Below are 26,933 nucleotides of genomic sequence, written 5' to 3'. Positions count from 1 at the left end.
AATGCATAATGGGTAGGGGGTAGGGGTAGTACAATCATTACAATTCAAGATTTTGTGCATTAAGGTGTGTATCTTTTTTTTCCATCGGTAAGGATACCTCAGCTTGAATTTACCTAAGTTTTAGCGCATCCTAATCACTTTAGCACTTTATATCATATGTTTATTTCTGTTTCATGCTTGAAAATGACTTTCAAAACTGATACAAAAGTGTTTTTCTCATATTACCAGGACAGTAACTATGTTGTATGCTTTATTTTGTTCCTATATTAGTCATCTTGAATTTTGATCAATTAATTCACAGTAAAATGTAAACAAATCTTCAGTAGTAATTGCATAAAAAGACCGGCACGGTTGGCCTAGTGGTAAGGCGTCCGCCCCGTGATCGGGAGGTCGTGGGTTCGAAACCCGGCCGGGTCATACCTAAGACTTTAAAATTGGCAATCTAGTGGCTGCTCCGCCTGGCATCTGGCATTATGGGGTTAGTGCTGGGACTGGTTGGTCCGGTGTCAGAATAATGTGACTGGGTGAGACATGAAGCCTGTGCTGCGACTTCTGTCTTGTGTGTGGCGCTTGTTATATGTCAAAGCAGCACCGCCCTGATATGGCCCTTCGTGGTCGGCTGGGCGTTAAACAAAAAAATAAAAAAATAAAAAAAATTGCATAAAAAAGTCTGATATGTCAATTAGCATGTTATTTTTATCTTAAAATGGGCGCGTTAAATCCTAATCTGTTTGTTTTAATGGACTAAGCAATCCTTGGACTGACAGAAAAGATGTATTTTAAAAATGTCCAGTTACTTTTACTTATTTTTCTAATTGGAAGAGAATATGCACTCTTTTTTGTTCAAATGGGTAGGGGGCAAGGGTAGTAAAAGCATCACAGTTCAAGATTTTGCGTGACAAGAGGTGTGTTTCTTTTAATTGTGATAAAGAGGGATAACTCAACTTGGTATCAAACACTATTTCTGAACACTGTAACCACTTAAGCACTTTTAATTTATTTTTTTCTGTCTTCCAAGCTTTAAATTCAGCTTATAAAATGAATAAAAAAGTGTTTTTTTCTGGATTCACCAGTTAAATCACTCTGTTGGGTGTTCTTTTTTGCTTCCCTATTTCTGTTCTGAAGTTTTTGATCATCTGACTGAAAAATGGGTAGGGGGTGGGGGTAGTAAAAGCATCACAGTTCAAGATTTTGCGCGACAAGAGGTGTGTTTCTTTTAACTGTGATGAAGAGGGATAACTCAACTTGGTATCTAACACTATTTCTGAACACTGTAACCACTTTAGCACTTTTAATTTATTTTTTTCTGTCTTCCAAGCTTTAAATTCAGCTTATAAAATGAGTAAAACAGTGGGTTTTTTTCTGAATTCACCAGTTAAATCACTATGTTGCATGTTCTATTTTGCTTCCTTATTTCTGTTCTTAAGTTTTGATCATTTGACTACCTTGCTTTTCTATTTGGAAGATAATATGCACTCTTTTCTGAAAAATTAGAAGGGGGTGGGGGTAGTAAAAGCACCACAGTTCAAAATTTTGCGCGACAAGAGGTGTATTTCTTTTAAAAGTGGTGAAGAGGGATAACTCAACTTGTTATCTAACACTATTTCTGAACACTGTAACCACTTTAACACTTTTAATTTATGTTTGACTGTGTTCCATGCTTCAAATTGGGCTTCAAAAATGGATACATAAGGTTTTTTTTTTCCAAATTCACCTGTAAAATCACTATGTTTGATGTTCTATTTTGCTTCCCTATTTCTCTTCTTCAGTTTGTGATCATCCAATTGTTTTTTTGTTTACATATTCACAATACAATATCACAATTTCTTCAGTAGGGTTTGCGTGAAAAAATCTCATACCTATGCTCAAACTTCAGTCGTTATCTGAAAATTTTCCGCGACAAGCACTATTCATTTTTTTTATTTCCTGATAAATCAAACATTGAACTAACATCAAAAGAAACCTTTAAAACTGCCTAACCACTTTGAAATATGGCCTCAGGTGTGTACTCCAGCCTTCTACGTTATGTGTGTAGTTGTTTACACTTACAGTATGAGTACATACCACAGTACATCCTAAAACGTAAAGATACAAACTTCAGTTCCACATGACAGCAGCTCAAAATTATCTTCCTTGTTCGTATCCTCAATTTTGAACATTACCAAGGTTTGCCTCTGACAAAATGTAGTCTTTTATATACTATGACAATGCTTTTAACTTCCTTGTCGGTTACGTGTTATCTTCATTTTAAACGCTACTGTGAGTAAACAGTGTTCTTTCGTAAATTGCCTCGAAAACCCCAGTGTTGACATGCATCCTAAAACAGGTTTGGAGTAAGGACACTCCGTGGTTGGGGACCTGACAAAAATATGTATATACACTGCTTACACAGACAAGCAGATACACACACACACACACACACACACACACACACGCACACGCACACGCACACATACACACGCACAATTGTGCGTATGTGTGTATGTGTGCGTGTGTGTGTGTGAATGTGTGTGTGTGTGTGTGGATGTATGTGTGTGTGTGTGTGTTTATATATGTGTGCCTGTGTTTGTGTGTGTGTGTGTGTGTGTGTGTTCCCTTTACAATAACATGTTTGATACGACAGTGTGTGTGTGTGTGTGTGTGTGTGTGTGTGTGTGTGTGTGTGTGTGTGTGTGTGTGTGTGTGTGTGAGAGAGAGTATGAGTATGGGTATGGAAATGGGTCTGTGTGTGTGTTCCCTTTACAATAAGATATGTTTGCTATGACTGTGGTCTTGTGTGACTGTTTGAAGTTTACTTTTTTGTTATCGAGTATTAGCATCCGATTTTACGATTTACGACTAATTCTCATGCGTTAGGAGTTTAAATATATCTGATTTTGGAAGACAGTGAATTGGTCTCGGTCATGAGTAATGTGAAACATTCCACTACTTACACATTAATTAAGGTTTTGAAATCAAACTCAAGACAACATTAGCTTAGTCCTAACTTAAAAAGTAAAATTGTTGCTGGTCAGATATGAACGTTTTGAGTTGCTCCTACTTTCGGTTTAAAGTTCAAAGCAAGATTGAAGATTGTACAAGGCCATCATGTTACACGTTAAGCAAGAAAAGAGTTCAACATTACTTTGACATGTAAATACATTCTGCAAGTAAACGTATGTTGTTTTGCAGTTAGTGTTGTTTTACTTTGTTAAAAGTGTAATATCATTGCAGATGTCCCCCTAATATATTCAAACAGCACAAAACTCAAAGTAAAAAAAGCATGCTTTCTGACCATACAACCTCTCTACAAACTTGAAAAGTCTCAACCTACTTCGTTTGTAAACTTCAAAGAAAATGCCAAGAATTAATTGGGACAGTTGTAATCAGAAGAAAATGTTGGAGTTAATCAAATTTATGTAAATAAACAAGGGTCATGAAAGGCTATCAGGGTATTAGATCTTGGTAGTCAAACTCGTAAAACAGTTAAACATATTTAATTAAAGCTTAAGGATAGTTCACATTTTCACATTTCAACTTCAAAACTGCCCCCGTGTGACCGGTGTCAACCAATCCTATCCCATGTGTGCTGATCATTAGAAACTCTTAATCTGACTTTTGTTTGTCCATGCCAGTTACGAAAGAGCCGCCACCAATCAGTCCCGTCGTGTCCGCACTGATTGGAGTTGTGGGATTTCTCGTCCTTGTCATCATCAGTCTCCTCGTCTTTATTGCGGTAAATGCCAAGAAAAAGAGTAAGTGTTCATTTCTAGCAATTTCCTCATGCGTATCTGTTCATTATTCTTTTCCAATGTCATCAGCAACAGCAGCGATGCACAACACATCAACAGTAGTTGAAGTGGTGACGATGATGGTGGTTTAATTATTATTTGGTCGATTCATTGAGTCATTGATTGATGTATGCAATTGTTTCACGCAGAATGTTACAGGGACAAATTCCAGGAACATTGATAGTATTAACTTTATTTGCCAAAATGACCGTGACATTTTGCAAAGTTGAAAGCATGGTTTTCTCCGATTAAGAGTAAAGCACGGCGTTTGGCCGCCTTTCGACAATTGCCGACCTCCCTGGAATTAATACGCTGTTGTGATTTTGTCAAGCTGCACTGATCAGAATTACACAGATTATCCGACTCACTGTGTCTTTGTAATACAAATACATGACTTCTCCAACAAACGTTGGCACAACATATTAACAGGTCAAGACACAGGTGTCATAATCAGGACAGGTGGCGCAGACACACGAGGTGGTGGACGCCAAGACAGAGGCAGTGGATCTCACTCCTACGAGGAGATTCCTGAGATACCCAGGCCACGGCGATTCCACCATCATAGACAAAGTAAGTGGTGGTTTCCGTAAGCAGACTGTCAGAGTTTTCTATAGTAATCGCCCCAGTGTGTGTCCGTGTGGGAAGGGGTGGGCAGAGCGATGCATGGCCTGTTAGGGTTTGACGTTTGAGAAGTGCGCTCGAATAAGCTCGCATTTTAAAAAGTTTTTTTTAATCCAACCTTTTCAGCATTGGTTTAACCACAATGCTTCAGGTGCAGTAAAGGCAAAGCTGATAACATTTTATCCTACACATATGAAAGAAACCACCCATGGGATAAATTGATCATCTCTTCACGCGTGTAAATATCACGTAAATGAGGTCGGGTAAAACTACAGTCTGGCAGGGACCTATTTTTCCACTGCTCAGGCTTCCAAAGTCACCGAGAGAAACGTCATTCTCAGAACACTTTTCTATTGTTTGTTGTTTCCTCTGGAAGAATTTTGAGAACTGACACGTGACACTGTCATTCTTAGTGTGGCCTCTTTTTACTTTTGACGTCAAATAAAGGGTTTAGAAGAGATCGAGGTTCAAGGAGACGCATCTTCATTAGAAATTACCATTGGGAAAGTTTAAAAAATAAGGCACGCAAGTACAAAAAGTAGGACAGACAGAATAATACATAATTATGGCTTGCTGTGTGATACCTGGTTTGCACTCGTTGCTCTTTTAAATATTGAAAAGCTTGCTTTTACTCGCTTTCAATATTTGTATAAGAACTCGTGTGAACCTGGTATTACACAGCAAGCCATGCAGTATTTTCCATATCCGCTTTTTATTATAACACTGTTGATCTTTCAGGACAAATACCTCTGCCCAGGGGATCGCCAGCGCTGCCCCCCACACCTGCTGTTGACACCATGCCTGATGACTACCTGCATCCAGTTAACAGCCCGCCCTCCTCCAGTGGAACCAACCAATCAGCTGGAGCCTCTGGTGAGTGAAGAGTTATCATGAGCTTCGCCTCATTGTCCATCAGGTTTTGAGAAAAACAGATAGGACAAAATATGAAGTCTTGACTGACAAAACTCGCTAATGTTGTAGTTCACAATACCTCCCATGGCTAGGTCTATTCTCATGCACTAATTTACGAAAAACTGACACACAGAAGTTAATCACGATAATTTAGCGTCTTTAAAAAACAAAGGCAAAACTAAATCGTTAATTGTGTCTGTTGGTTGAGACAGATTTAGGTCGCAAGAGGTTGGATCACTCAGACAAACAAAAGCACTTCTCTCTCCCTAATAATGTCATCAAAGGAACACTCTTGATCTGACCGTTGGAGGCGTGGGGGTGGGGGAGTTTCTGGCAAATTTAACAAATCTGAAGAATGTGATGAATTCACTGTGCCATGATCGAGACGCACACGGCACGATTTGCTCAAAAACGCACCACAAATATGATAATTAATCAAATAAATCAAAGTGTGTGAATGAGCTTCAAGGCGCTGATTCTCTCCTGTGCTGGAAACAAAAAGTAGTCCAGAATGACAATCTGTGCATTTACACGTATTTTTGTTTTGTTTTTTTACTTCACAGTTGAGCATATCTGGTTTTATTTGCTTTGTGGGTCTGTTTCAAGAAACGTTCCCTCAAACCGTATTTTGCCATTGTACAGAATGGATGCGGCATGCCTCGTGACACGTTAAGATGATACATTAATAGATTCCTTAAAATGTAAACTTCGACAATCAAACGTTTCAGTCCCTGGTCCACTCTACATCAAATAAAGTGATCAAAGTGACAGACGAAACTCTTCCCCTTTGAGTTGAGAAATTCTTAACACCCCATGGTCGTCTGGACTTTGACGTGGATATGTGATTTGAGTAGTTCTCTGTCCTTCTGCAATGAATATTTCCTGCTGTCCGTTTTAACTCTTCTTCTCCTGATTGGTCATTTTACTGACATCAAAGACATATCTTAGTTACTCGTAACCCTAGATGCTTTTTAACACAAATTACATCTACTAAACACTCCTTTATCATTAATATGACAGTTCAACCGGAAAATTATAAAATAAACCGATGCAAGTCCGTACTTTATGAGTCATTCTTTTTAAGGAAGAGTCAATGTCCAAAGTGCTGAAATGAGATGGAATATTCCCATCATGGCCTCATAACTCTCTTTACATTTTTTTCTAACAGGAAAATAAACTACTTGTTTCAACTTTTCAATCTGTCATTTGCAAGCAAAGAAAGTTATGTTTGCCAAAAACCCAGTTGACCACTGTTCAATGACTAATCCAATATTCTAAATCTGCTTTATGTTTTTGTGTTTCTGCTTTTTACATTTAGTCAAGTTTTGACTAAATATTTTAACGTGGAGGGAGGAATCGAGACGAGGGTCGTGGTGTGGGTGTGTGTGTGTGTGTGTGTGTGTGTGTGTGTGTGTATGCGTGTGTGTGTTTGTGTGTGTGTGTGTCTGTGTGTGTGTGCGTGTGTGTGTGCGTGTGTGTGTGTGTGTGTCTGTGTGTGTGTGTGTGTAGAGCGATTCAGAGAAAACTACTGGACCGATCTTCATGAAACTTGACATGAGAGATCCTAAGTATGGTATCTCCAGACCTTTTCTTTCATTTTTTGGATAAATGTCTTTGATGACGTCATATCCGGCTTTTCGTGAAAGTTGAGGCGGCACTGTCACGCTCTCATTTTTAAACCAAATTGGTTGAAATGTTGGTCAAGTAATCTTCGACGAAGCCCGGACTTTGGTATTGCATTTCAATTTGGAGGCTTACAAATTAATTAATGAGTTTGCTCATTAAAGTTGTCATTAAAATCATTTTTTTGCAAACAGATTTAAAATTGATTGCATTGTATTCTTCATCACATTCTAAATCTAAAAATATATACATATGTCATGTTTACTCTTAAAATGTGATCACAATTAACGAAAATAGATTAATTAGTCTTACGATTAAAATTTAAGAAATCGATCCAAAAATGATTTCATCTTATTCTTTATCATTTCCTGAATCCAAAAACATATAGATATGATAGGTTGTATTCAAAACAAGCTCAGAAAGTTAACAAGAATACAGAAAAGCGTGCTTTCCTGCTTAGCACAATACGCTACCGCGCTATTCTGGCGTGTCAATATCACTACGTTTTGCATGTAGGAGGTGAGCGATTTCCTTCTCGCGGGGATTGACGAAGCTGTACTGTCTTGGTGAAAAAATACAGTGCGTTCAGTTTCATTCCGTGAGTTCGACAGCTTGACTAAATGTAGTAATTTCGCCTTACGCGACTTGTTATACTCTTTTCATCGTTCATCGTTAGTGTACCTTTTTGTTTTATTTTATTAATTGACGTTTTCCTGTCATTATGTTTTTACTTTTCTTTGTTTTATTCTGGTTTATTCTCCTTTTTTTTTTAATACGAAAATTGAGAAAACAATAAATGCACAATATGCACCCCAATGAAAGCATTAAGTCCCCTGCTATTTCATTCCAAATTTCTATGCCATTAAAGGCAGTCCACTTGACTATCTGGCACACCTTTGGGATCAAGGATTTCTTTAACAGGAATCACGTGACCACCGCTTCAAAAAGGGCACCCCCAATTTTGGCCTGACAAAAAATCTGGTACCCTTTAAAAAATCGATACAAAAATCGGAATTAGCAAAGCTTTGCAACTTTACATACAGAAAATCTGTCCCATTATCTACCCAGGTTTACTATGACCAAAAGCACTATATGTCAACAAATACTAGGTTTGAAAATAGCAGGATAAAACGCCTAAATGATAGACGTACTTCGAGTAACAGTTGGGATTGATACAGGTATTTATAGATAGACATAGACATAGCAAACGTTATTATCTCAAGACGAAAAACTCGGGAGTGGTGTATCACAGCATTACAACATACAACCTAAAACGTAAGAACATAAAACAGTAATATTCCTTTCACGCACAGCATTATTTAAACCGTATGTAGGCGCAAATAGTCAACTCATAATTATCAAAATTAGGATGAAAATATCAAAACAAATCTCTTTCATTTTTTCATTTGGCTTGTGTTACCAGGACACTACTTATATCAGCTATGTGACGGCTGCACATTCTGGCCAAATCCATGATTTACTAGTATTGGTGAAACTTCTTCTTCGTCTTCTTCTTCTTCTTCTTCTTCTTCTTCTTCTTCTTCTTCTTTGTTCATGGGCTTAGACTCCCACGTTTACTCATGTTTTTAGCACGAGTGGATTTTTACGTGTATGACCGTTTTTACCCCGCCATTCAGGCAGCATACGTCGATTTCGGGGGAGGCATGCTGGGTATTTTCGTGTTTCTATAACCCACCGAACTCTGCCATGAATTACAGGATCTTTTTCGTGCGCGCTTGCGTGTACACACGAAGGGGGTTACGTCACTAGCAGGTCTGCACATTTGTTGACCTGGGAGATCGGAAAAATCTCCACTCTTAACCCACCAAGCGGCAGCGACCGGGATTCGAACTCACGACCTCCCGATTGGAAGGCCGACGTCTTACCACCACACCACTGCACCCGTCGGTGAAACAATTGCCTTGTGTTCTTGTTCACCCTATAGGGTCCACTCACTGACGGAAAGTATTGATTTCGTTTTATGAGACCTGTTTTTATTTTCCGTTCATAAATATCTTCCATGTTAGACTACCTTTGTTTTAAGACCTTGTTTTATCAGGTATAAAAAGGGAGGTTCCACTGTACTGCTATAACTAGTGACTGTGTTGTTACTAAGAGGATGCCTCTCCTTCAACCTCACAGCCATAGTTAATGTCTCCACTATGATGATACCACTGTGATAGCGGGCCATCGCTCACCCAACATGTGATCCTGTTCTCCGTCACTGAAGTCCTGCCTGTAGCAAAGTATTTATGGTAGCTAATCAATCTTTATTGCTTTCCCAACAGCTGCACCTGCAGGACCGTACGATTCTCTGGAGATGTCAGACGTGGGGCTCCGGTCAGCCTACTCCCAGCTCGGAATGTAGTCACTGAGGCCGTGCAACTGGACCACATTGAGAACCAGTCACCGATCTTTAAAACAATTTGTTTTAATGCATGCAGTGGGTAACTGTAGTTCAAATTCATCGCACTTTGTGTGTGTGCTCCCGAAGCACTTTCTGTCATTGGACAATCTCATGAATATTAGCTGAGAAAGACTGCAAACCTGAATCGGCCCCGTTTAGCCTAATGAAATGTCATTAGAACATCAACAACCAGCCAACAATACATGCTCTGGATTGATCAATGTGTTAACATAATAATTCAACAATGTTCACTGCATGGGAACAATTGGAATAATGACAGTTATTCGTACTATCAGTATGTGAATTATATGGACTTGAGGTTTCCGATAGACACCGTATTGCACCCTGCCACTGACTGTATCTAATTAGGTGTAAAGCAGGCATTGAATAATGTTCGTAGTGATTTTCGTCCTCATTAAAATGTTCTTTGATTTTTTCTTCTTCTATAATTCGTCTTCTTTATTATGCAAAGTTGTATTGATTTTTTAGATTTTTATCTACGAGTGGATTTCTTGTCCATACTCACCTTTTGAAATTCGGTTACTTTTCGTGCAATCTGGGTGTGTGTGTGTGTCAGTGTGTGCGTGTTAGTGTCTGTGTGTGTGTTTGTAAGTGTTGTTGTTATATATGCACTGATCGCTTTCTTGTAGGTATTTTACGCTTTTGTTATATCTTTCTTTCTTTCTTTCTTTCTTTGGTGTTTAACGTCGTTTTCAACCGTTCAAGGTTATATCGCGACGGTTTTGTTATATAAAATGTATCATTCTTTGTCTCTACGCTTTTAAGGTAGTCGACATTTTAGGCCACTTCACATTGTCCTGTGCATGTGAACAAAAATGTATATATACTCTTAGTTAAAAAAAAAAGAACCTACCTCGACAGCCTTGTTAGCTTTCCAATCAGAAGCATTACTTTTCTTTGTCATGCAAAAATATTACTAGGTTTGTTTGTAGATATTGTTTTTGTTGTGATATACAACGGTAAACTCAAAATAGTAGAACAGAAAGTAGCTTTGTTGCTTTTGTACGTTTGGTTTTGTGCCTTTTATCTGAAGGAAAGCGCTCTGATATTAAACTTTTTATTTCCAAGGTGCAGACTGTACAGCACAATTTTTGTAACTTGTTTCTCGTGTGCCTTTTTGTTAGTATTACACATTTTTAAAAGTTCCTGCAATATTTGGTGTGCCTTATTGTAAATATATCATTTTATGTAACGTGTTCAACACTTTTTATATTTATTATCTATATCCCATGTTTTATAAACAAATAATTTTTTAAAGTGGTGCTTCCCTGTCGAATGTCTGTTTTCGCAAGTATCCCATAGTTTTTAATGGGTCGATCTCTTTTATTTTCCCATGTTTTGGCACGAGTCAACTACTTTTGATATGCCTAATTGTGAGTAAAACATGTGCCAAACGTTTTTGATATTTGTTTTTGTAAGTAACCTATGTTTTATCATGTGCCATCCGTTTTTGATATGCCTTATTGTAAGTAACCCATGTTTTATCATGTGCCAAACGTTTTTGATATGCCTTTTTGTAAAGTAGCCTTTTATGTTTTACCATGTGCCAACCGTTTTTAATATGCCTTATTGTAAGTAAGCTATGTTTTATCATGTGCCAACCGTTTTTGATGACCCTTGTTGTATTTATCCTAGTATGTTGTGTAACATGCACACCACTTCTCATGTGTCTAATTGTGCATATCCTTTGTTTTGTCAAATGCCGACCACTTTTGATATATTTACTGCACATTTCCTATTTGTTTAAATGTCTCAAGCGCTAAGAAGCTACTGTAAAGACACTTTTGCCCTATGACTACTGTTACCACAAAAACGAACTAGAATCGATATAACTGACGACCAATGTAATTTCTCAGATTGAGACAATAAAGTTCATTTGATTTGATTTGATTTGATTTGACCTTAATTACTTAGAATGAATTGCGGAGTTTACGCAGCTTCGCCATCAAACTTAAAGGTATACTGAGCTGAAAAACTAGTGTGTTGGTGACATTCAGCTGTTTGTAAAGGGAAGGCTGAAGTGAAATGTTTTTATCCGTGTTTCATTTAGACACTATTTGTATTGTAAGTGATCGCAAAGTGTAAGAGAAGAAATACTATCTTAGGCCTAATCATTTTCCTTGTAGCTTGTACATTTCAGTAATTCATTTGAATGACATCTGGTAGCATTAAGATATTTAAATTTGTAATGCTAAACGAGCAGGCTAACTGAAATAAGTGTAGATGGGAAAGGGAAGGGGGAGCGTGGTGATTTTGAGGGGGTGGGGTTGCAGAATCATCCAGAGTAGCCCAATGTCCAGAATAACTTTGAAAAAGGCACAGCAACATTTAACTTTAATTCACAAATCACAACGAATCTGTTATATTTTATACTGGCATAAAGCGTACATATTCCATAGTATTACTGGCTACGTTATTAGAGGGTCGAGTGGGATTGGTTGTGGAATAATTTATGCCACTGACACCTTTTCCAGTCCGTAAACCCCATTCCGCACAAACTGCGCACCCTTTGCAGAAAGAATCCAGCCTGTTGAGTGTTGGAATGTGAACATATGAACAAGTAGAGGGATGCAGTGACCTCAATTTCAAAGCCTTCCAAGGTAGTTTGTACAAGATGGTTTACCCAAAACGGAAGGTGTCTTCCATTTTTGTCTATTTTTGACTCATGCCTTTTTGGATTGTAAATAAAGTTTGAGACGATTTGTTTTGGTGAGTGCGCGTGTGTGTTTGTGCTTGCGTGCGTGTGTGTTAGTTTGTGTGTGTGTGTGTGTATGTGTTTCTGTCTGTTGGTCTGTGTGTTTAAACCTTATGGTGAATTGTGTGTCTAGCTTATACACACACCTCTATACCATATTGTTATTACCTAATAATGTCAAAACTAAAGAGCGTGAGGAGTGTGGTTATAGTGGTGACGGGGTAGCAAGAGGACTGCATGTTGATGCAGCGGGCTTGTTGTGGCTTGAAGGATACTGTTCAAAATGTCTTCCGTTGACGCACAATCTTGGCGTTACACAAACAAGCGTGAAACATGTAGTTTTCTGGAATAGACGGTGATCGAATATAACTCTGTCAAAACTTCCAAGCGTTGTGGCAGAATTAAACCCCACTTCAGTGAGTCAAACGTAACTCATGGTCGACCAGCTACCACCAGCAATCACATCGAATAACTGATTCCGATGTGTATGTTAAGCAGTGTCCGCTCGTCATGATGCCTTTTTCATTTGAAATCTGCACATCGGAGCCACAGTTTATTGGCGATGGCCTGCAGTGATAGCTGCATGAGCACGCGTGTTTCTCAAACTCACGTGACCTCAAGCGACATGCACTCACGTGACCTCAGGTAAAACGAGTTATTGGCTATCACTCGGGGCAAGTGATCAATATTCGGAGGACATGGAGTAATGTGGTGCGGACACTGCAAAACATACACATCGGAGTCAGTTATTTGGTGCGATTGCTGGTTTTACCTGGTCGACCGAGTGTTATTATTTGACTCACATTCTTGGGCGCAACTCTTCCACAACGCTTGAAAATCCTTATTGAGTTATTTACGTAAAACGTCTTTTGACAGTTGATTTACAGTATAAACACACAAATTAGAAAAAAAGGGAAACAAATTGTGTCTTGTCTTCCGTTGTACTTTTAGAACTACCTTCGCAACGTCGAGCTGATTTCACAGTCTAAATATCTCAGTAATGCATGTCCAAATTCCTACAGAATAGTGTGACATCGATTAGTAAAATTAAATATGTTTGACTCAACTTTTCAACAATGCTTGAACATCCTAACAGAGTTATTTTCGATCAACGTCAATTCCAAGAAAAATAATTCAGATATATTGCTCACGCTTGTTTGTGTAAAGCCAAAGTTTTGCATCTTACGAAAGACATTATTAACAGTATTCTCACACAACACGCCTATCTCATCAACATGCAGTCTAGCGCGCTGCTTCATACCACGGCAACAATATAACCACATTCCTCTTTTTGTCGTCAGTTGTACCTTTATAAGGTAATATCATTAAGGTATACAGGTGTTTGTAATGCTAGGCAAAGGTTTAAGTTTGAGTAGGTCCATGTAGCTCTATAACATTACTGTCCATGTACACACACACACACACACACGCACGCACGCACACACACATACACACACACACACATACACACACATACACACACACACACATACACACACACACACACACACACACACACACACTCAAACAATGCGTTTTCACAATTTATTTACATTCAAAAAAGCATGAGTCAAAAACAACCAGGATGAAAGACACCTTTTAAATTAAGTCAGTGCATCCGTCATCTTGTTAAAATGTAACAATTCCAACACGAAACAGGATGGCTGCTTTCTGTTAAGGGTGATACTTTTCTGCGGGCTTGGGTTTGCGGATTGGCCAAGGTGTCAGTTACACTTTTTTTCCCCACACAAAAATCCCACCCGGCTAGGTAAAAAACCCGAATGTCGACTAAAGCCGGTATTAAAAAAAATATACTGAGTTGTTGTGATTTACACAATGATTGATGAATGAAACGTTCAATCAAATACAATACACAACAATCATACAACTGTTTTAATAATTTGATCATATTCTTAATTGTATTTTTACATAAATGTGTGGATACTGCGCGTAATCTTGACCTGACACTCAGGGAATCATGCTGTGTCAGATCACGAACTATATTATGGGGGTTTATCATAATCTTGTAATCCTTGCAATGGTACGGTATAAGGGAGATAATTTGAAGAAAAAACCCACCTACCCCTTTCCTAGCTGGTAAATTGACTTATTTTTTATTTTCTAAAAGGTAGAAAAGTCAGACCATTTGACCTACACACGTGCCGCTTTGTGGACTGGTCAGTCGTAAGTTGAGGTTAATGTACATAAAATATGAAATAATTTAATCCCTAGTTGTAGAAGTTTGCATTTTTATGGGTTGCACATTTTGGTGGGGTCACCATGTACAACCTCTAGCCCAAACTGGATAGCTTTTGAGCCGATAAGGTACAGTCTGTGGTCAGTAAAAATCTCTCTGAATATTGTAGCGGAACTCATGAATGGCCTTTCTAGTCATATAGCTGCTGTTAAAATAAGCGCCCCAATTACAAAGATCTGCACACAAACGCATGTGTCGATTTTTTTTATGACAGGTGGTATAGATAGAAGTGTCTTCGGTATGTCAAAGCAATCAGTAACGTTGTGAAGTTGTCTCTGGCAGTGTTGACGCTGTTGCCTGGCACTGGGCAAACTTGTTCAACTCTAGGTCCTCACGTGATGTCCTTCCAATCATTCGATTGGACAACAAACACAGTGTTAGTGGGCTCGACTAAGACGTTCTATTTCTTTAGTCAGACGTACATGTACTTTTACCGTGTCGCTATTATCATTCTTACACTTGATCGTGTAGGTAGCAGACGCGCTCTTGCTCTGGGCGAGGGCTGGTTGAAAAGAAGCTCGTTTATATTGCTTATGCCACAACCCTCGTAAAATAAAATTTGATTTGATTTGATTTGATTTGATTTGTACATAATGACGCAGCCAACGGAGAAGTTTTCAGAAATTCAAAGAAGAAAACTTCTTGAACATCAAAAGTACCACCAAGAAATGGCTGAATACTTGGGGAAGGTGCTGGCAAGTGGTGAGGCAGATTGTGACATACCCAGCAAACCAAAGTCTACTCTCAGTTTTTTTTAAACGATTTTCAAAACCAAAACTGAACTTGAACACCGATGAAAAAGTTCATGATTTCCTGACGAACTTTATTATTGAAGATGATGACATGGACGAAAGCGATATCGACTTCACTGCCTTCGTATCTTTACCTCCGCATCAGCGAGACGAAACACTGAGACAGTTCACCAAATGCTTGAAAACAAAGCAGCGGAGAACACTGTCTCAGTCACTGACATATGGGAAATGTTTAGATTACGCATTTACGGCGCACAAGGCAGAAAGAGAGCAACGTCAAATGACATGGAAGCAATTCTGCACTGAAATGCTTGGACTTGACATGGTCAACGTGAACAAACTTAGAGAAATTGCCACTCTCTTCTTCCATTACCGTAAGTTCCACAAACTTTCCATCTCTGTCAGCGATCTGTGTCACCACAGACATCAAATCGCGGCTGCCTTGCAGAGAAACAATAATCTTAGGACTGCGTGGCAGACAATCTGATCTTCAAAAACAAGCACCAAGGTCAAAACAACAAGCCCCTTTTTGGCTTAGGTAAGTGTAGCCTATGTGTTCGTAAACGTTGTCTGTCTGTGTTCGTGCGTAAGTTCATGCGTTCGTTAGTTCGTATGTTCGGATGTGGTAGAAAGTTTAACATTTGACTGAACACCGAAATAATAATGTTACCTTGTTATTTGTCAAGCAACAGCTTCAAAGTATTGAAGCAATCAATGTGCATGCCCTCAGGGTTGGAAGTGTGTGATGAGTGAAGCAACATGAGACGTCATCCATACTCGAAGTCCCACAACAGAAGCTTGGTTGAATATTATTCTTTCGTTAGTTCCAAGTACAAATACGGACAGAACGGGGACAGATAGGAAGGGACATTGGGTGGGCATATGGCAAGGCAGTTTGGGGTTGTGGGTGTTCATCGGTGATAACTGCAATAGACAAATAATACCTTATAATACATGCATTGTAAACATCAAATACTATACCAAGTCATTCAAGTTGCGGACAGAAGGGCCAGGGGAAACTAGGCGGATAAAGAAGAAATAAATGGACGAGAAAAAAGGGGGTGGAAGACGGGTGAGAACGAACAAGTAAACACAAAAAAGGGGGGGCATGAGATAGAAGTAAACAAGAAGACCAGGGGGGGGGGGGGGGGGGAAACGGGAGGCAGACATAATTACGAAGGCGAGAGGGGTGAGGGGGGAAGGGGTGAGCACGAACTTGAAATTTCAGTAAAAAAGTAGTAAGCATTATCGTTGAGAAAGGGAGACAATCTGCACCAAAGTGCACATTTAAAGAAAAAGCATAATCGTATGCATATAGGGACCGTTTGGGGATGGGAGAGACCGTACTAAAGTGTGCCTTTAACAGGTCAAGATATACATGTGCTCAAAACAATCTCGTTCCGTTCCCATGACACAACTTTCACAGGTGGCCGAGGCCAGCGTTTCAAAACACCACTCTGTAAATAGAGTCCCGTGCTTCACGTTATAACGTTGCAAAACTGTCTAGTGACAGTACCGTTCGTTTGCAGATCAAGCCGACTGCATAAAGAAACAAGTCGCGTAAGGCGAAATTACAATATTTAGTCAAGTAGCTGTCGAACTCACAGAATGAAACTGAACGCAATGCCATTTTTCAGCAAGACCGTACACTCGTAGCATCGTCAGTCCACCGCTCATGGCAAAGGCAGTGAAATTGACAAGAAGAGCGGGGTAGTAGTTGCGCTAAGAAGGATAGCACGCTTTTCTGTACCTCTCTTTGTTTTAACTTTCTGAGCGTGTTTTTAATCCAAACATATCATATCTATATGTTTTTGGAATCAGGAACCGACAAGGAATAAGATGAAAGTGTTTTTAAATTGATTTGGACAATTTAATTTTGATAATAATTTTTATATATTTAATTTTCAGAGCTTGTTTTTAATCCGAATATAACATATTTATATGTTTTTGGAATCAGCAAATGATGGAGAATAAGATAAACGTAAATTTGGATCGTTTTATAAATTTTTATTTTTTTTTACAATTTTCAGATTTTTAATGACCAAAGTCATTAATTAATTTTTAAGCCACCAAGCTGAAATGCAATACCGAAGTCCGGGCTTTGTCGAAGATTACTTGACCAAAATTTCAACCAATTTGGTTGAAAAATGAGGGCGTGACAGTGCCGCCTCAACTTTCACGAAAAGCCGGATATGACGTCATCAAAGACATTTATCAAAAAAATGAAAAAAACGTTCGGGGATTTCATACCCAGGAACTCTCATGTCAAATTTCATAAAGATCGGTCCAGTAGTTTAGTCTGAATCGCTCTACACACACACACACACACACAGACACACACACACACACACGCACATACACCACGACCCTCGTTTCGATTCCCCCTCGATGTTAAAATATTTAGTCAAAACTTGACTAAATAAAAAAACTCACTTAGTCGTTTGCCTTTAAGTCCTTTACACATCCGTTTAAATTTAATAACAGAGCCATTTGTGGCAAAGTTATATCCACGCCACAAAAACTTGCGTGTAAGTCATTTAATCCCTAACATCGCGTTAATTTCGTTTTAATTAACATTACATAACAAAATAACATTTGCACACGAGGCGGGGAAGGAAGATTGACAAGTGAATACCTCACACTCACAATATATACGATTTACACCACCGACTGGCGTGAGAACAACTTGAAAGGGAGTAACCATTAACAGGTGGGGGGATAATCGACCCAATCAATTTAGCATTAACTAAGCAAACTTAAGCACGCAGTCAGGTTAACATTACAAGCATCGATTGCCTACAAAAATGACAACAACAACTATTTAAAATACTAACCATTTGGGCTCATTTCTTCACGACACTTCTCATAAAGGCACGCAAGTCATGAATGCACAAAAACTTTAAATCTGATGCACTTCTCTCCTAAACTATTTTGAACACAAAACCATGGTCGGTTTTACTATTAATCTAAGTTTCTATTTTCTGACACAATCTGTAGAGATGTGCTCGGTTTCACAGACAGGAAGCAACTGATGGTATTTGCGGGAAGAATCGTCCGCGTGGACCCTTTTGCGACTGTACCAAAAAACTGACTGTGCGAATTCGTTCTCGTGCGTGTTTCACGCCCGACCAACAATCGTAACATAAATTCAACTCACTGCGTGCGTCCCGTTCAAACGGAGCTGAGGGGCAGTTTTCCAACAAAAATCAACTGCTATCCGCTTTACAAAAACATTCACACATTCATCCAACGAGTACGTGGAACTAAAGCGTCAATCACAATACATAGTAGAAAAAGTGAGTCAAGAGTCAATGAATGATAGTCGGTCCAGTAAGAGTCTCAAACCAAGGAAAATAACATCTTTCTCACACGCATTACACCCAATGAACAACACACCCTTACACAGGTACAAAAAAACCACCAATACCAATTAATATCGTCATAATTTGAGAACGCACACACGGCAACAACAATTCTGTCTTGTTTCGTCAACACACAAAAATTGGCAATAATAGCCCAACCATAGGCGCATGACATGAAGTAGCATGCCTTGATCAGGGGCATGCACACTCCCACATCAAATCACGACTGTGATTTCAAAAATCAAAACAAAAGGTCCACAGTAAATTACAGCAAAATGTCCCATCAATACCGTCCTTGCTCTCACACACATATTGCCAGCTAGCCTCATTCTCACTTGCATACATACTTTCCCGTTGGAGCTGTTTGTTTCTGTTGGTGCCGTTCGTTTTCTTTCAAATTGTTCGTTCGGTAAGAGCTGTCTGTTCATTTCCTCAAACCATCTGCTTATTGTCCACAAAAAATAGAATCCATATAGCAGACCCTGATATAATACGAAACACAGACGTAACATTGGGTTCAGGACATAACTGCTTGCGGTGGCTGCCAGCTGAAGTTATCATCATGTAAGAAGGTGGGGTGACGTTTCTTGCAGGTGGCACACGTACCTCTGTCTTTGCACTCCCTTGACCGGTGGTCGGTAGAGATGGCACATGCAAAACAGAGTTTATTCTTCATAACGAACTCCCTTCTTTCTTGAAGTGGTTTTGCTGCTAGCTTCCTACATTCTGGGAGTTGGTGCCCTTGAGCTTCGCAGTACAGACATGATTGATAGGGAGTAGTTTCCGTCCTCATCGCGTTTCTCTGAATGCCGGTAGAGGAGCTAGTGCCTGATGAGTGAGCGGAAGGAGCTGGCTTGGCAAGGTTGCCGAAGACTGGGTCGCTCGCCACGTCGGCTTCCTTGGCGATGAAGTCCGCTAACTCAGCGAAGGTAGGATATCGTCCCTTGGTGTCTTTCACTTCGTTAACCTTTCTTAACCACCTATTTGCCATCCAATCTGGCAGCTTTTCTATCAGACGCTTCTGATACTGGGAGTCATCCAAGATCCCCATCCCTCCAACGACTTGAGCCGCGATGACGCATTGCCTCAGGAAATCTGCCAAAGATCGAAGTGCGGTACAGTCTTTATTTTTAACAACTCCCCATGAGTCCAATTTGTCTCGGAATGCTTGCGCCACTATAAATGGATTGCCAAACCGCTGCTCCAACACTTCTAGGGCTCCGTGGTAGGCAGCCTCGTTTCTCAGCAAAAAGAAACCCTTGACGGATTCCCTGGCCAACCCTTCGACGTATTTTTGAAGGTAAAGCAGTTTCTCCGTTGCTGGGATAGGCTGTCTACCAATCAACAGAGAGAAGGCTGACTTCCATATCGGGTAGGCCAGTGAATCACCCGAAAATACCGCTGGTTCTTGAACCGGCAGCCTATTGAGTGAGATGGCGTCAGCCATGGTTTGGGTCAGCGAACGTTGGAGCTGTTCTGATGCTGAGTGGGTAGCAGAATCGTTCTCCCGTTGACTAGGGTGCTCTAGCGATGTGACCGTCGTGGGCAGCTGATTGAGATGGGTCACATGGGGGACGAAAGGGTATGCCTCGGGTCTCAAAAGGCCTGGAGGAGGGGGTAGAGTCTTTTTGGGATAGGAAGGTGACTGAGGAAGGGCCGCATCTTGGTGATGATCACACTGTGTCTCACTGTTCATAGATTGCGCGGAAGCGACCGCCTGTGACGTGGTGGCAGCAGCAGCTGCGGTCTCGTTACCACCGCAGGCTTCTGAGTTTGAGGGTTGAAAAAGGTCAGACGGTCTTGAGGTAGTGGAGGCTGATGAGAGGGGGCCCCCAAACCCAATGACATCCGTCTGACCGCCTCCACCTGTCGCGAGTGACGTAGCGGTGGTCGCCAAAGGGACCCCTGTCTCAGTATGGCTGAAGGCCACGGTCGTAGGCAGTGCATCGGTAGTAGTTAACATCACCGCTGATTGTAGTCGTGGTGCTCCTGAACGTGGGCGATGACCCAGGAGGAGTGCCGTCTGGTCCACGGTGATGGCAGAGAGGTCGCCCGCCATATCAGCCTGGAATTGCCCCTGGGAAAGGTCCATCAGCACTGCGTCCGCCGTCGCTCCAGGACCTGCCATTGCCATGAGAGGGATGGGACCACTACCTATCAGGGAGGGGAAGTTTGGGGGAGCGTTGGAAATAAAACGCTCGTTCAGGGAGGGGAAGTTTGGGGGAGCGTTGGAAATAAAACGCTCGGTCAGGGAGGAGTAAGGAGTCTTCGTTTGGCTATCTCGACTTTCCTGTTCAAATTCTTCAATTGTGCTGATAACGGCATCATTTTCTCTGATCTTGAACTGAAGTCTCATCTTTTCCATCTTTGCTCGCTGTTCCGATTCCTCCCTTTCAATAGCGGCTTCTTCCTTGAGTCTTCTTTCTTCTTCTCTCAATCTTCTTTCGTCTTGTTCGCGTTTCTCCTTCAGTCTTTTTTCATCTCGTTCACGTTCCTCTTTCAGTCTTCTTTCTTCTTCTCTATATTTTATTTCGTCTTGTTCACGTTCCTCCGTCAGTTTTCTTTCTTCTTCTCTATATGTGACCCTCCACCACGGCATGAGTCGCATGTCACCTTTGCATGATTTTCATATTTTTACATTTTCCTAAAGAGTATTTTATGCTCTACTGATCCAGTGGTGAAACCCGTTTTAGAAAAGAGCGAAAACTGTTTGAGTTATAAGCCTGTGACTAAGGTGACCCTCACGCTGTTACCATTCACTCTCCGGACTTATATCAAGTCTAGCGCAGAACCGCGCGAGGTGACATGCGACTCATTTCGTGGTGGAGGGTCACATATTTTCTTTCGTCTCGTTCACGTTCCTCCGTCAGTTTTCTTTCCTCTCGTTCACGTTCCTCCTTCAGTTCTCTTTCCTCGCGTTCACGTTCCTCCTCCAGTCTTCTTTCCTCTGCTTCTTTCTTGATGATGGATTTCTTTAGTTCTATATCCTTTGCTACTCTTTCCTCTTCTTCGAGGGCTACCGTACTTTGCAGTTGGACATGCAGCTGCATTCTCTCTATCTTTCTGGCTAACTTAGCTGCAGCGGAAGATGCCTGTGAACTACGCGTTGAGCCTTTACTAGCACTGGTACTAACACTAGACGCCGAGCTGGCAATGGAATCGGGTCCCCTTGGAAAGATGAGGTCAACTTGCGCAACGATTGTCTGCAACTGCGATTGTCTGCTCTTTTCATCTTCATTTTCCTTCGGACTTGGTTCCACTGCCTGTAGTTTATCATTCAAGGCGTGGAGCTCCCTGTACGTTGTCCGTAGTACCTTCTTCTTTTGTCTCAATTTGTACTTGTCAAGGTATTGTTCTTGGAGGTAGTCGTCTGCTTGACTGATAGCTAACTGAAATATCTGACTCTCCTTCCAGTACTCGTCCCTCAGCTTCTGTGCCTTAACTTCCTGGCCAGATTTCGCCATGGCCCTGGTTGTAACTCCCAGGCGCTCTTCTGGTGAAGGAGTTGGCGCTAAGGTATCGATGACCTTTTGGTCGCTAACTGCCGTGCCAGTAGCTTCTTCTTTAACTGGATCGCTCATCTTTAGTACGACCATGTTTTCTCGCCAAGCGAGCAAGCCCAAAGCCACCTAGCGTTCGAGGCGAGAATCCTAGCTTTCCCTCGCGGCGAAAGTTGCCCAAGAAACAGTACTTCCTCGCCCCATTCGCCAATCTCGCCTACTCTTTTTTTTCACTGCTGCCAATCCAATTGGCTGTCCATGGCTGTTTACCGACCAGTGCAGACGACCTTTTCTGTATAAACCAATGGTGTTTAATTCTTACGTAGCTAGTCATCAAACGGTTCTCGCCTCCCAGCCCCGCGAGCGGCTAGCGGAAAGAATATCTCGCCTAAAAGAAACACGCGTCAGGTAGGGTTGATTATCGTTGGCTCATTCTAGTCCTTCAAAGTCACTCAATAAAAGACGTCACTGCCCAGCCAGCAAAATTATGCGCAGCGAATGCGTCTCGCAGTCGCCAAATAATGCGTTCCAACTGCGAAAGACGCACTCGATACGCGCGCGTTTTTGCAAATCAAAATCAGTGCGTGACGAATTCGTTTTCCCTCAGATAACGAAGACCATACGCGCCCCCAGCGCACACTTATGCAACATGAAGACTAAGTATGCGCTCTCACGCAGACGTCACGATTGCTTTACGCACTCACGCAGGTGACACAACTACTTTACGCACTCTCCACACAGATGTTACAATTGCTTTACGCACTTACCACGCAGATGTCACAATTGTTTTACGCACTCCCACGAAGTTGACACGACTACTTTACGCACGCTCACAACTACTTTACGCAATCTCACGCAGTCGACACCTCCACTTTACGAAATCTCACGCAGGCCACAATATTGCTTTACAAATTACACACTCTCACGCAGACGACACGATCACTTTACGCACATCCCACAATAATTGTAATGCATTCGAAGAGCACAGTCTCTTACTTAAACAAACAAAATAATTTGCAGTCCACAACATTTTATTAATGAAAACAAAGGTCAAGTGTTCATTTGATCAAAAATAATGTTAACCCTAACGAACTTTCCAATAATTGAAAAAAATATACTGTATAAAAAAGGACATTTGACCCTGACATATGGCTGTGAACCTTAGGCACATATTTAAGCATGAACAAGCAACTCAGTCAACCTGGAAAATACCCAATACAAAAAATGAAGCTTCAGTTTTCAACATTATCAAATAGGCTTCAAGATGACCAAAAGAAAGGATAACTAGAACAAAACTGATAAAAAGCAGTCCAGCACATGCAGTGCAGACTGAATTGCACCCGTAGAAGGCCAATGTGGAAAAAAAGCTGTTGCCCATGTGTATATATAATAAATATATCAGAAACATAACCCCTGCTGTACTTAAACAAAAATGTTTGATGTGAAGCAGATAAACACTTAACATCAGTTTGGATTTTTGACCGGAATGGTTTTTATATTTTCTGTCGCTGATTTTGGGGTTTTTACTATTAATTTTTGCAATCAATTTTTAAAGGGGCATACAGAGTGGCATTTGATGGGGTAAAAAGATGTAGGGACTCAGCAGTTGGAGATGCAAATTTTTGTGTGTATTTACTTCAAGCAGATTTTTTTTTTTTTTTTAGACAGAAGAACAAACACACACTAAAAATCCTTGTTTAAAGTTAAACTGACCTTAAGTTTTCCTCCAAACACTAGAACTTTTTGTATTCATTCAAAAATATTCATCAAAAAGGTTAAATTTTAAATTCAATTTTGCAGACTTTGGATGAAAAGTTACTCTTCTCTGGCATCCCGCGGACACAGTTCACACTTTCTCATCAATGAGATGCCTGTGTTAATTAAAAACAAACATCAATAAAACTATTAAAATAAAATAAAAATTTAAATATAAAAATAAAATCAACCAACCGCCCCCACCCGATTTTTTTTCCCTTTGCTGGAAACAATACATTTGTTTCACTAAAACAGTAAAAGAGATCAGCTGAATTTGTTTGACACATCTGGTTATAACTAAAAGAATAAAACACAAAATAAGCCAAAGTCACAGAACAAAAAGACGCTGTCAGTGTCACTATCAATGACTCTGAGTGAGACACTCATTGCTATCGAGCCATACCTGTTCTTCTTCACCTCGCCGGGACATTCGACAGGACAGTCTGCGTTACTGGCATCGGTGGCGGTGTTAAGGTCACTGTCCATCTCAGCTTTCTTCACCTTCAGTTCAAACAAGCAGTGAGCACCGTCATACTCAAGTCAAAGCTTTCTGAAAAAATAAATACTTGGAAGTTAAATAGGATCACATTGATTCCCAAACCTAACAATAACAGTAACACGCAAACATCAAAACTGGAATATTAATGATTAAATATAAGCATCTCAATTTCACTAAATTAGTATATTTATTTTCTCTGTGATGTATTTTTTATTTTTCTTTCAACAAAATCTGTTTTTCAAATTTATCACTGCACACGCTGACACAGCCTCTGCCTGCCTCTCTAGTCTATGCATGCCTCGGGAACAAGGGTAATTTTTCTCTTTTCCGAGACTCAGACACAGAATATTCCACTATCATGACTATGAGTCTATGTCAGTATGCGGAACTGAAAGTTGAACATCTGTGGAAAAATAAAAAGATACAAATAAAAAAAACCAGATATATGAAGAGCCTATTAGTATTACTACTAAAGCTCCTGACAACTGCTGCCGCAATGACTCGACCAGATTAGGAACCAACCAAAGTTCACCAAGAAACAGACAATGAGACATAAAATGATAAACGAAAATTCAGTTTTTATGGTGCCGTATGCGACCCGCGAATCGGGATTCGGATGGTATTTTCACTCTTCCACAACTCCTTAAAAACAAACCACTGCATCAATCAACTTTATGTTTTTGGAAAAGTTAGTTCATTCATTCATCTTTCAGACAAAACAAACATGAATGAATAGAACAGTGTTCTTCTAGGGGAAAAAAAATCGAAAGTGTCAGAAATGCTCTCTGCCATCAAACTCGGAAGCCGAAGGCCGCGAGCTATCAAAAATTCAAATTCCCAAATCTTTCCTTCAGTTGATCAACTTACCTATTCTTGAAAGAAGTCAATCTTCATTTCAGAGAGAAGGATAAGATTACCTTGCATCCAATAAGCAAGTCAAAAATACAAGTCAATAAGAAGAAAAAGCAAAAAAACGCCGATACAATGTGGATTTGACAGACTTCTTGCCAACAGGAAGTTGGAGATTGTCTGATTGAAGTAGGTCTGACAGACAAGGGAAATAACTTCAATAAATTGCTCTTTGCAGTCAAGGTAACTGTCTCCCCTGAAATTGAACTTTCATAGAGATTTTCTTCCAAAGCAAAATAAAATAAAATGAAAATATGCTGAGAACAAATTTTATGTAACCATTAACATCAGCCTTTATTTTGAGTAGATAATTAGTTTCAAAGTTACTTTAGTTTAATTTTTTTTGTTTAATCTGAATTTTTTTAATGTTTTTATCGTTTTGTTATGGGTGTTCATATAGATTTCAGTTATCTTTTCTGTTCATATAATATTTTTATTATGCTTTGCCTAGATTTTTCCACGACATTATTTTGTGGAAAGCTGATTCCTACAACAATACCAAATCCCCATTACAATAATTATAATACATGCTAAAACAATTATAATGATAATACAAATTAAAATAATCATTATATTTAATTTAAGATAAAAATAATCAGGATCACAATTAAACAAATAAATGTTAGTAATAACACAATGATTAAATACATATTAAATGGGAAAACCATTACATAAAATAAACATATTTTATTAAACTTTTAAATGTATTTTTTTTAACTTAAGATAAACTGAAAAATAACGGATTGAAAGTTTTTATGCAATGTTTTGTGTAAAAAAAAAGAAAGTTTTTGAAGAAGAATAACTATTCATAACCAAAATGTAAAAGTAAATATTTTTTAATAACATAAAATATAATAAATTATTTCATGAAGAACATGCATAAACCCACGGTATAAAATTAGGAAAAACAAAAATTGCAATCACCTTTTCATTGAATCCATGCGTGCTAAACACTGCGTGGTGAAGTCGTTTCGAATGCGACAATCTGCGTAAAAGTTGGCGAAAAGTAACGCGCGCGAAGCGAAGGTGTCACGAGGCCGTACGCATCCCCGCATGAAAAACGCAGAAATAACGCATGCGTCACGCAGAATCATGCTGGCTGGGTGAACGACGTCACATGACCTTATAGAGATTACACAACGTCATCGAGTGAGGGACCGAAAAATATTGAAACTCGAGGATGATTTTTTTGTGGTATCAACCGAGACCGTAGGTCGAGGTTGATACCACACAAAAAATCATCCGAGAGTTTCAATATTTTTTGGTCCCTCACAAGATGACGTTTGTGTAATTTGTGTATACAATGATAAATTGATTGTATACAATGATCAATCTCTATACCTTCCTGTCACTGGAAGCAGCAACACTTGAAAGCATAAGTTCCCTTGACAAACGTCATTTATGATTGGCGTCATCTATGAATGACGTCACTGTCTAGACAAGACAAGTGCCGGTATCGGCAAACCTTGTCGCGGCAAAGGGCTATGACCCGTGCCTTGATACCATTGAGATCATAGGAGATGCACAGCAGTGCCGATACCAGGTTTCTTTAGCTTCACTTTAAAATGATATCAGAACGATAGTTATTCACTTGAAAGTGAACACAGGAGAGTTGTATACAATGTCATCCTAACCCCCCCCCCCCCCCCCCCCGAAAAAAAAGGCGAACCATCGAATAGTGTGCACAAATTGTAGATAAAAGAGGCAACATTAAAAAAACTTCTTTTTTTTTAAACGGGTTGGGCGTTTGCTAGGTAGTCACCCCTCTGCACAACTTTTGCCCAAAAGTGGGGGGTAGGCGTTTGCTAGATACTGGGCGTTTGCTAGGGATTTTACGGTAGATTTGGGTA

The 26,933-nt window shown here is 39.9% G+C and overlaps 2 protein-coding genes across 2 annotated transcripts in view; both read left to right on the top strand.

Moving 5' to 3' along the window:
- LOC138973308 (arylsulfatase B-like) overlaps window positions 1-26,933 on the top strand; it is a 443,818-nt gene that overhangs the window by 17,366 nt on the left and 399,519 nt on the right. The gene's annotated exons all lie outside the window — the stretch shown is intronic.
- Window positions 3,334-11,585, top strand: LOC138973306 (uncharacterized). The gene is made up of 4 exons (XM_070346022.1): window positions 3,334-3,734; window positions 4,200-4,340; window positions 5,130-5,264; window positions 9,215-11,585. The coding sequence occupies exons 1-4, from the start codon at window positions 3,608-3,610 to the stop codon at window positions 9,292-9,294; spliced, it is 483 nt and encodes a 160-aa protein (XP_070202123.1). The 5' UTR covers window positions 3,334-3,607; the 3' UTR covers window positions 9,295-11,585.

Source organism: Littorina saxatilis, linkage group LG8, assembly GCF_037325665.1.
Source record: "Littorina saxatilis isolate snail1 linkage group LG8, US_GU_Lsax_2.0, whole genome shotgun sequence".
NCBI classification, from domain to species: Eukaryota; Metazoa; Mollusca; class Gastropoda; order Littorinimorpha; family Littorinidae; genus Littorina; species Littorina saxatilis.
Note: the sequence above shows the minus strand (reverse complement) of the source record. Positions and strands in the feature narration are given on the sequence as shown.

Bases quoted from the DNA above. Each gene is read 5' to 3' on its own strand.
- LOC138973306 (XM_070346022.1), top strand. From the start codon at position 3,608: ATGCCAGTTACGAAAGAGCCGCCACCAATCAGTCCCGTCGTGTCCGCA. The intron at 3,735-4,199 runs GTAAGTGTTCAT...ACATATTAACAG, and splicing joins GGTAAATGCCAAGAAAAAGA to GTCAAGACACAGGTGTCATA. The intron at 4,341-5,129 runs GTAAGTGGTGGT...TTGATCTTTCAG, and splicing joins ATTCCACCATCATAGACAAA to GACAAATACCTCTGCCCAGG.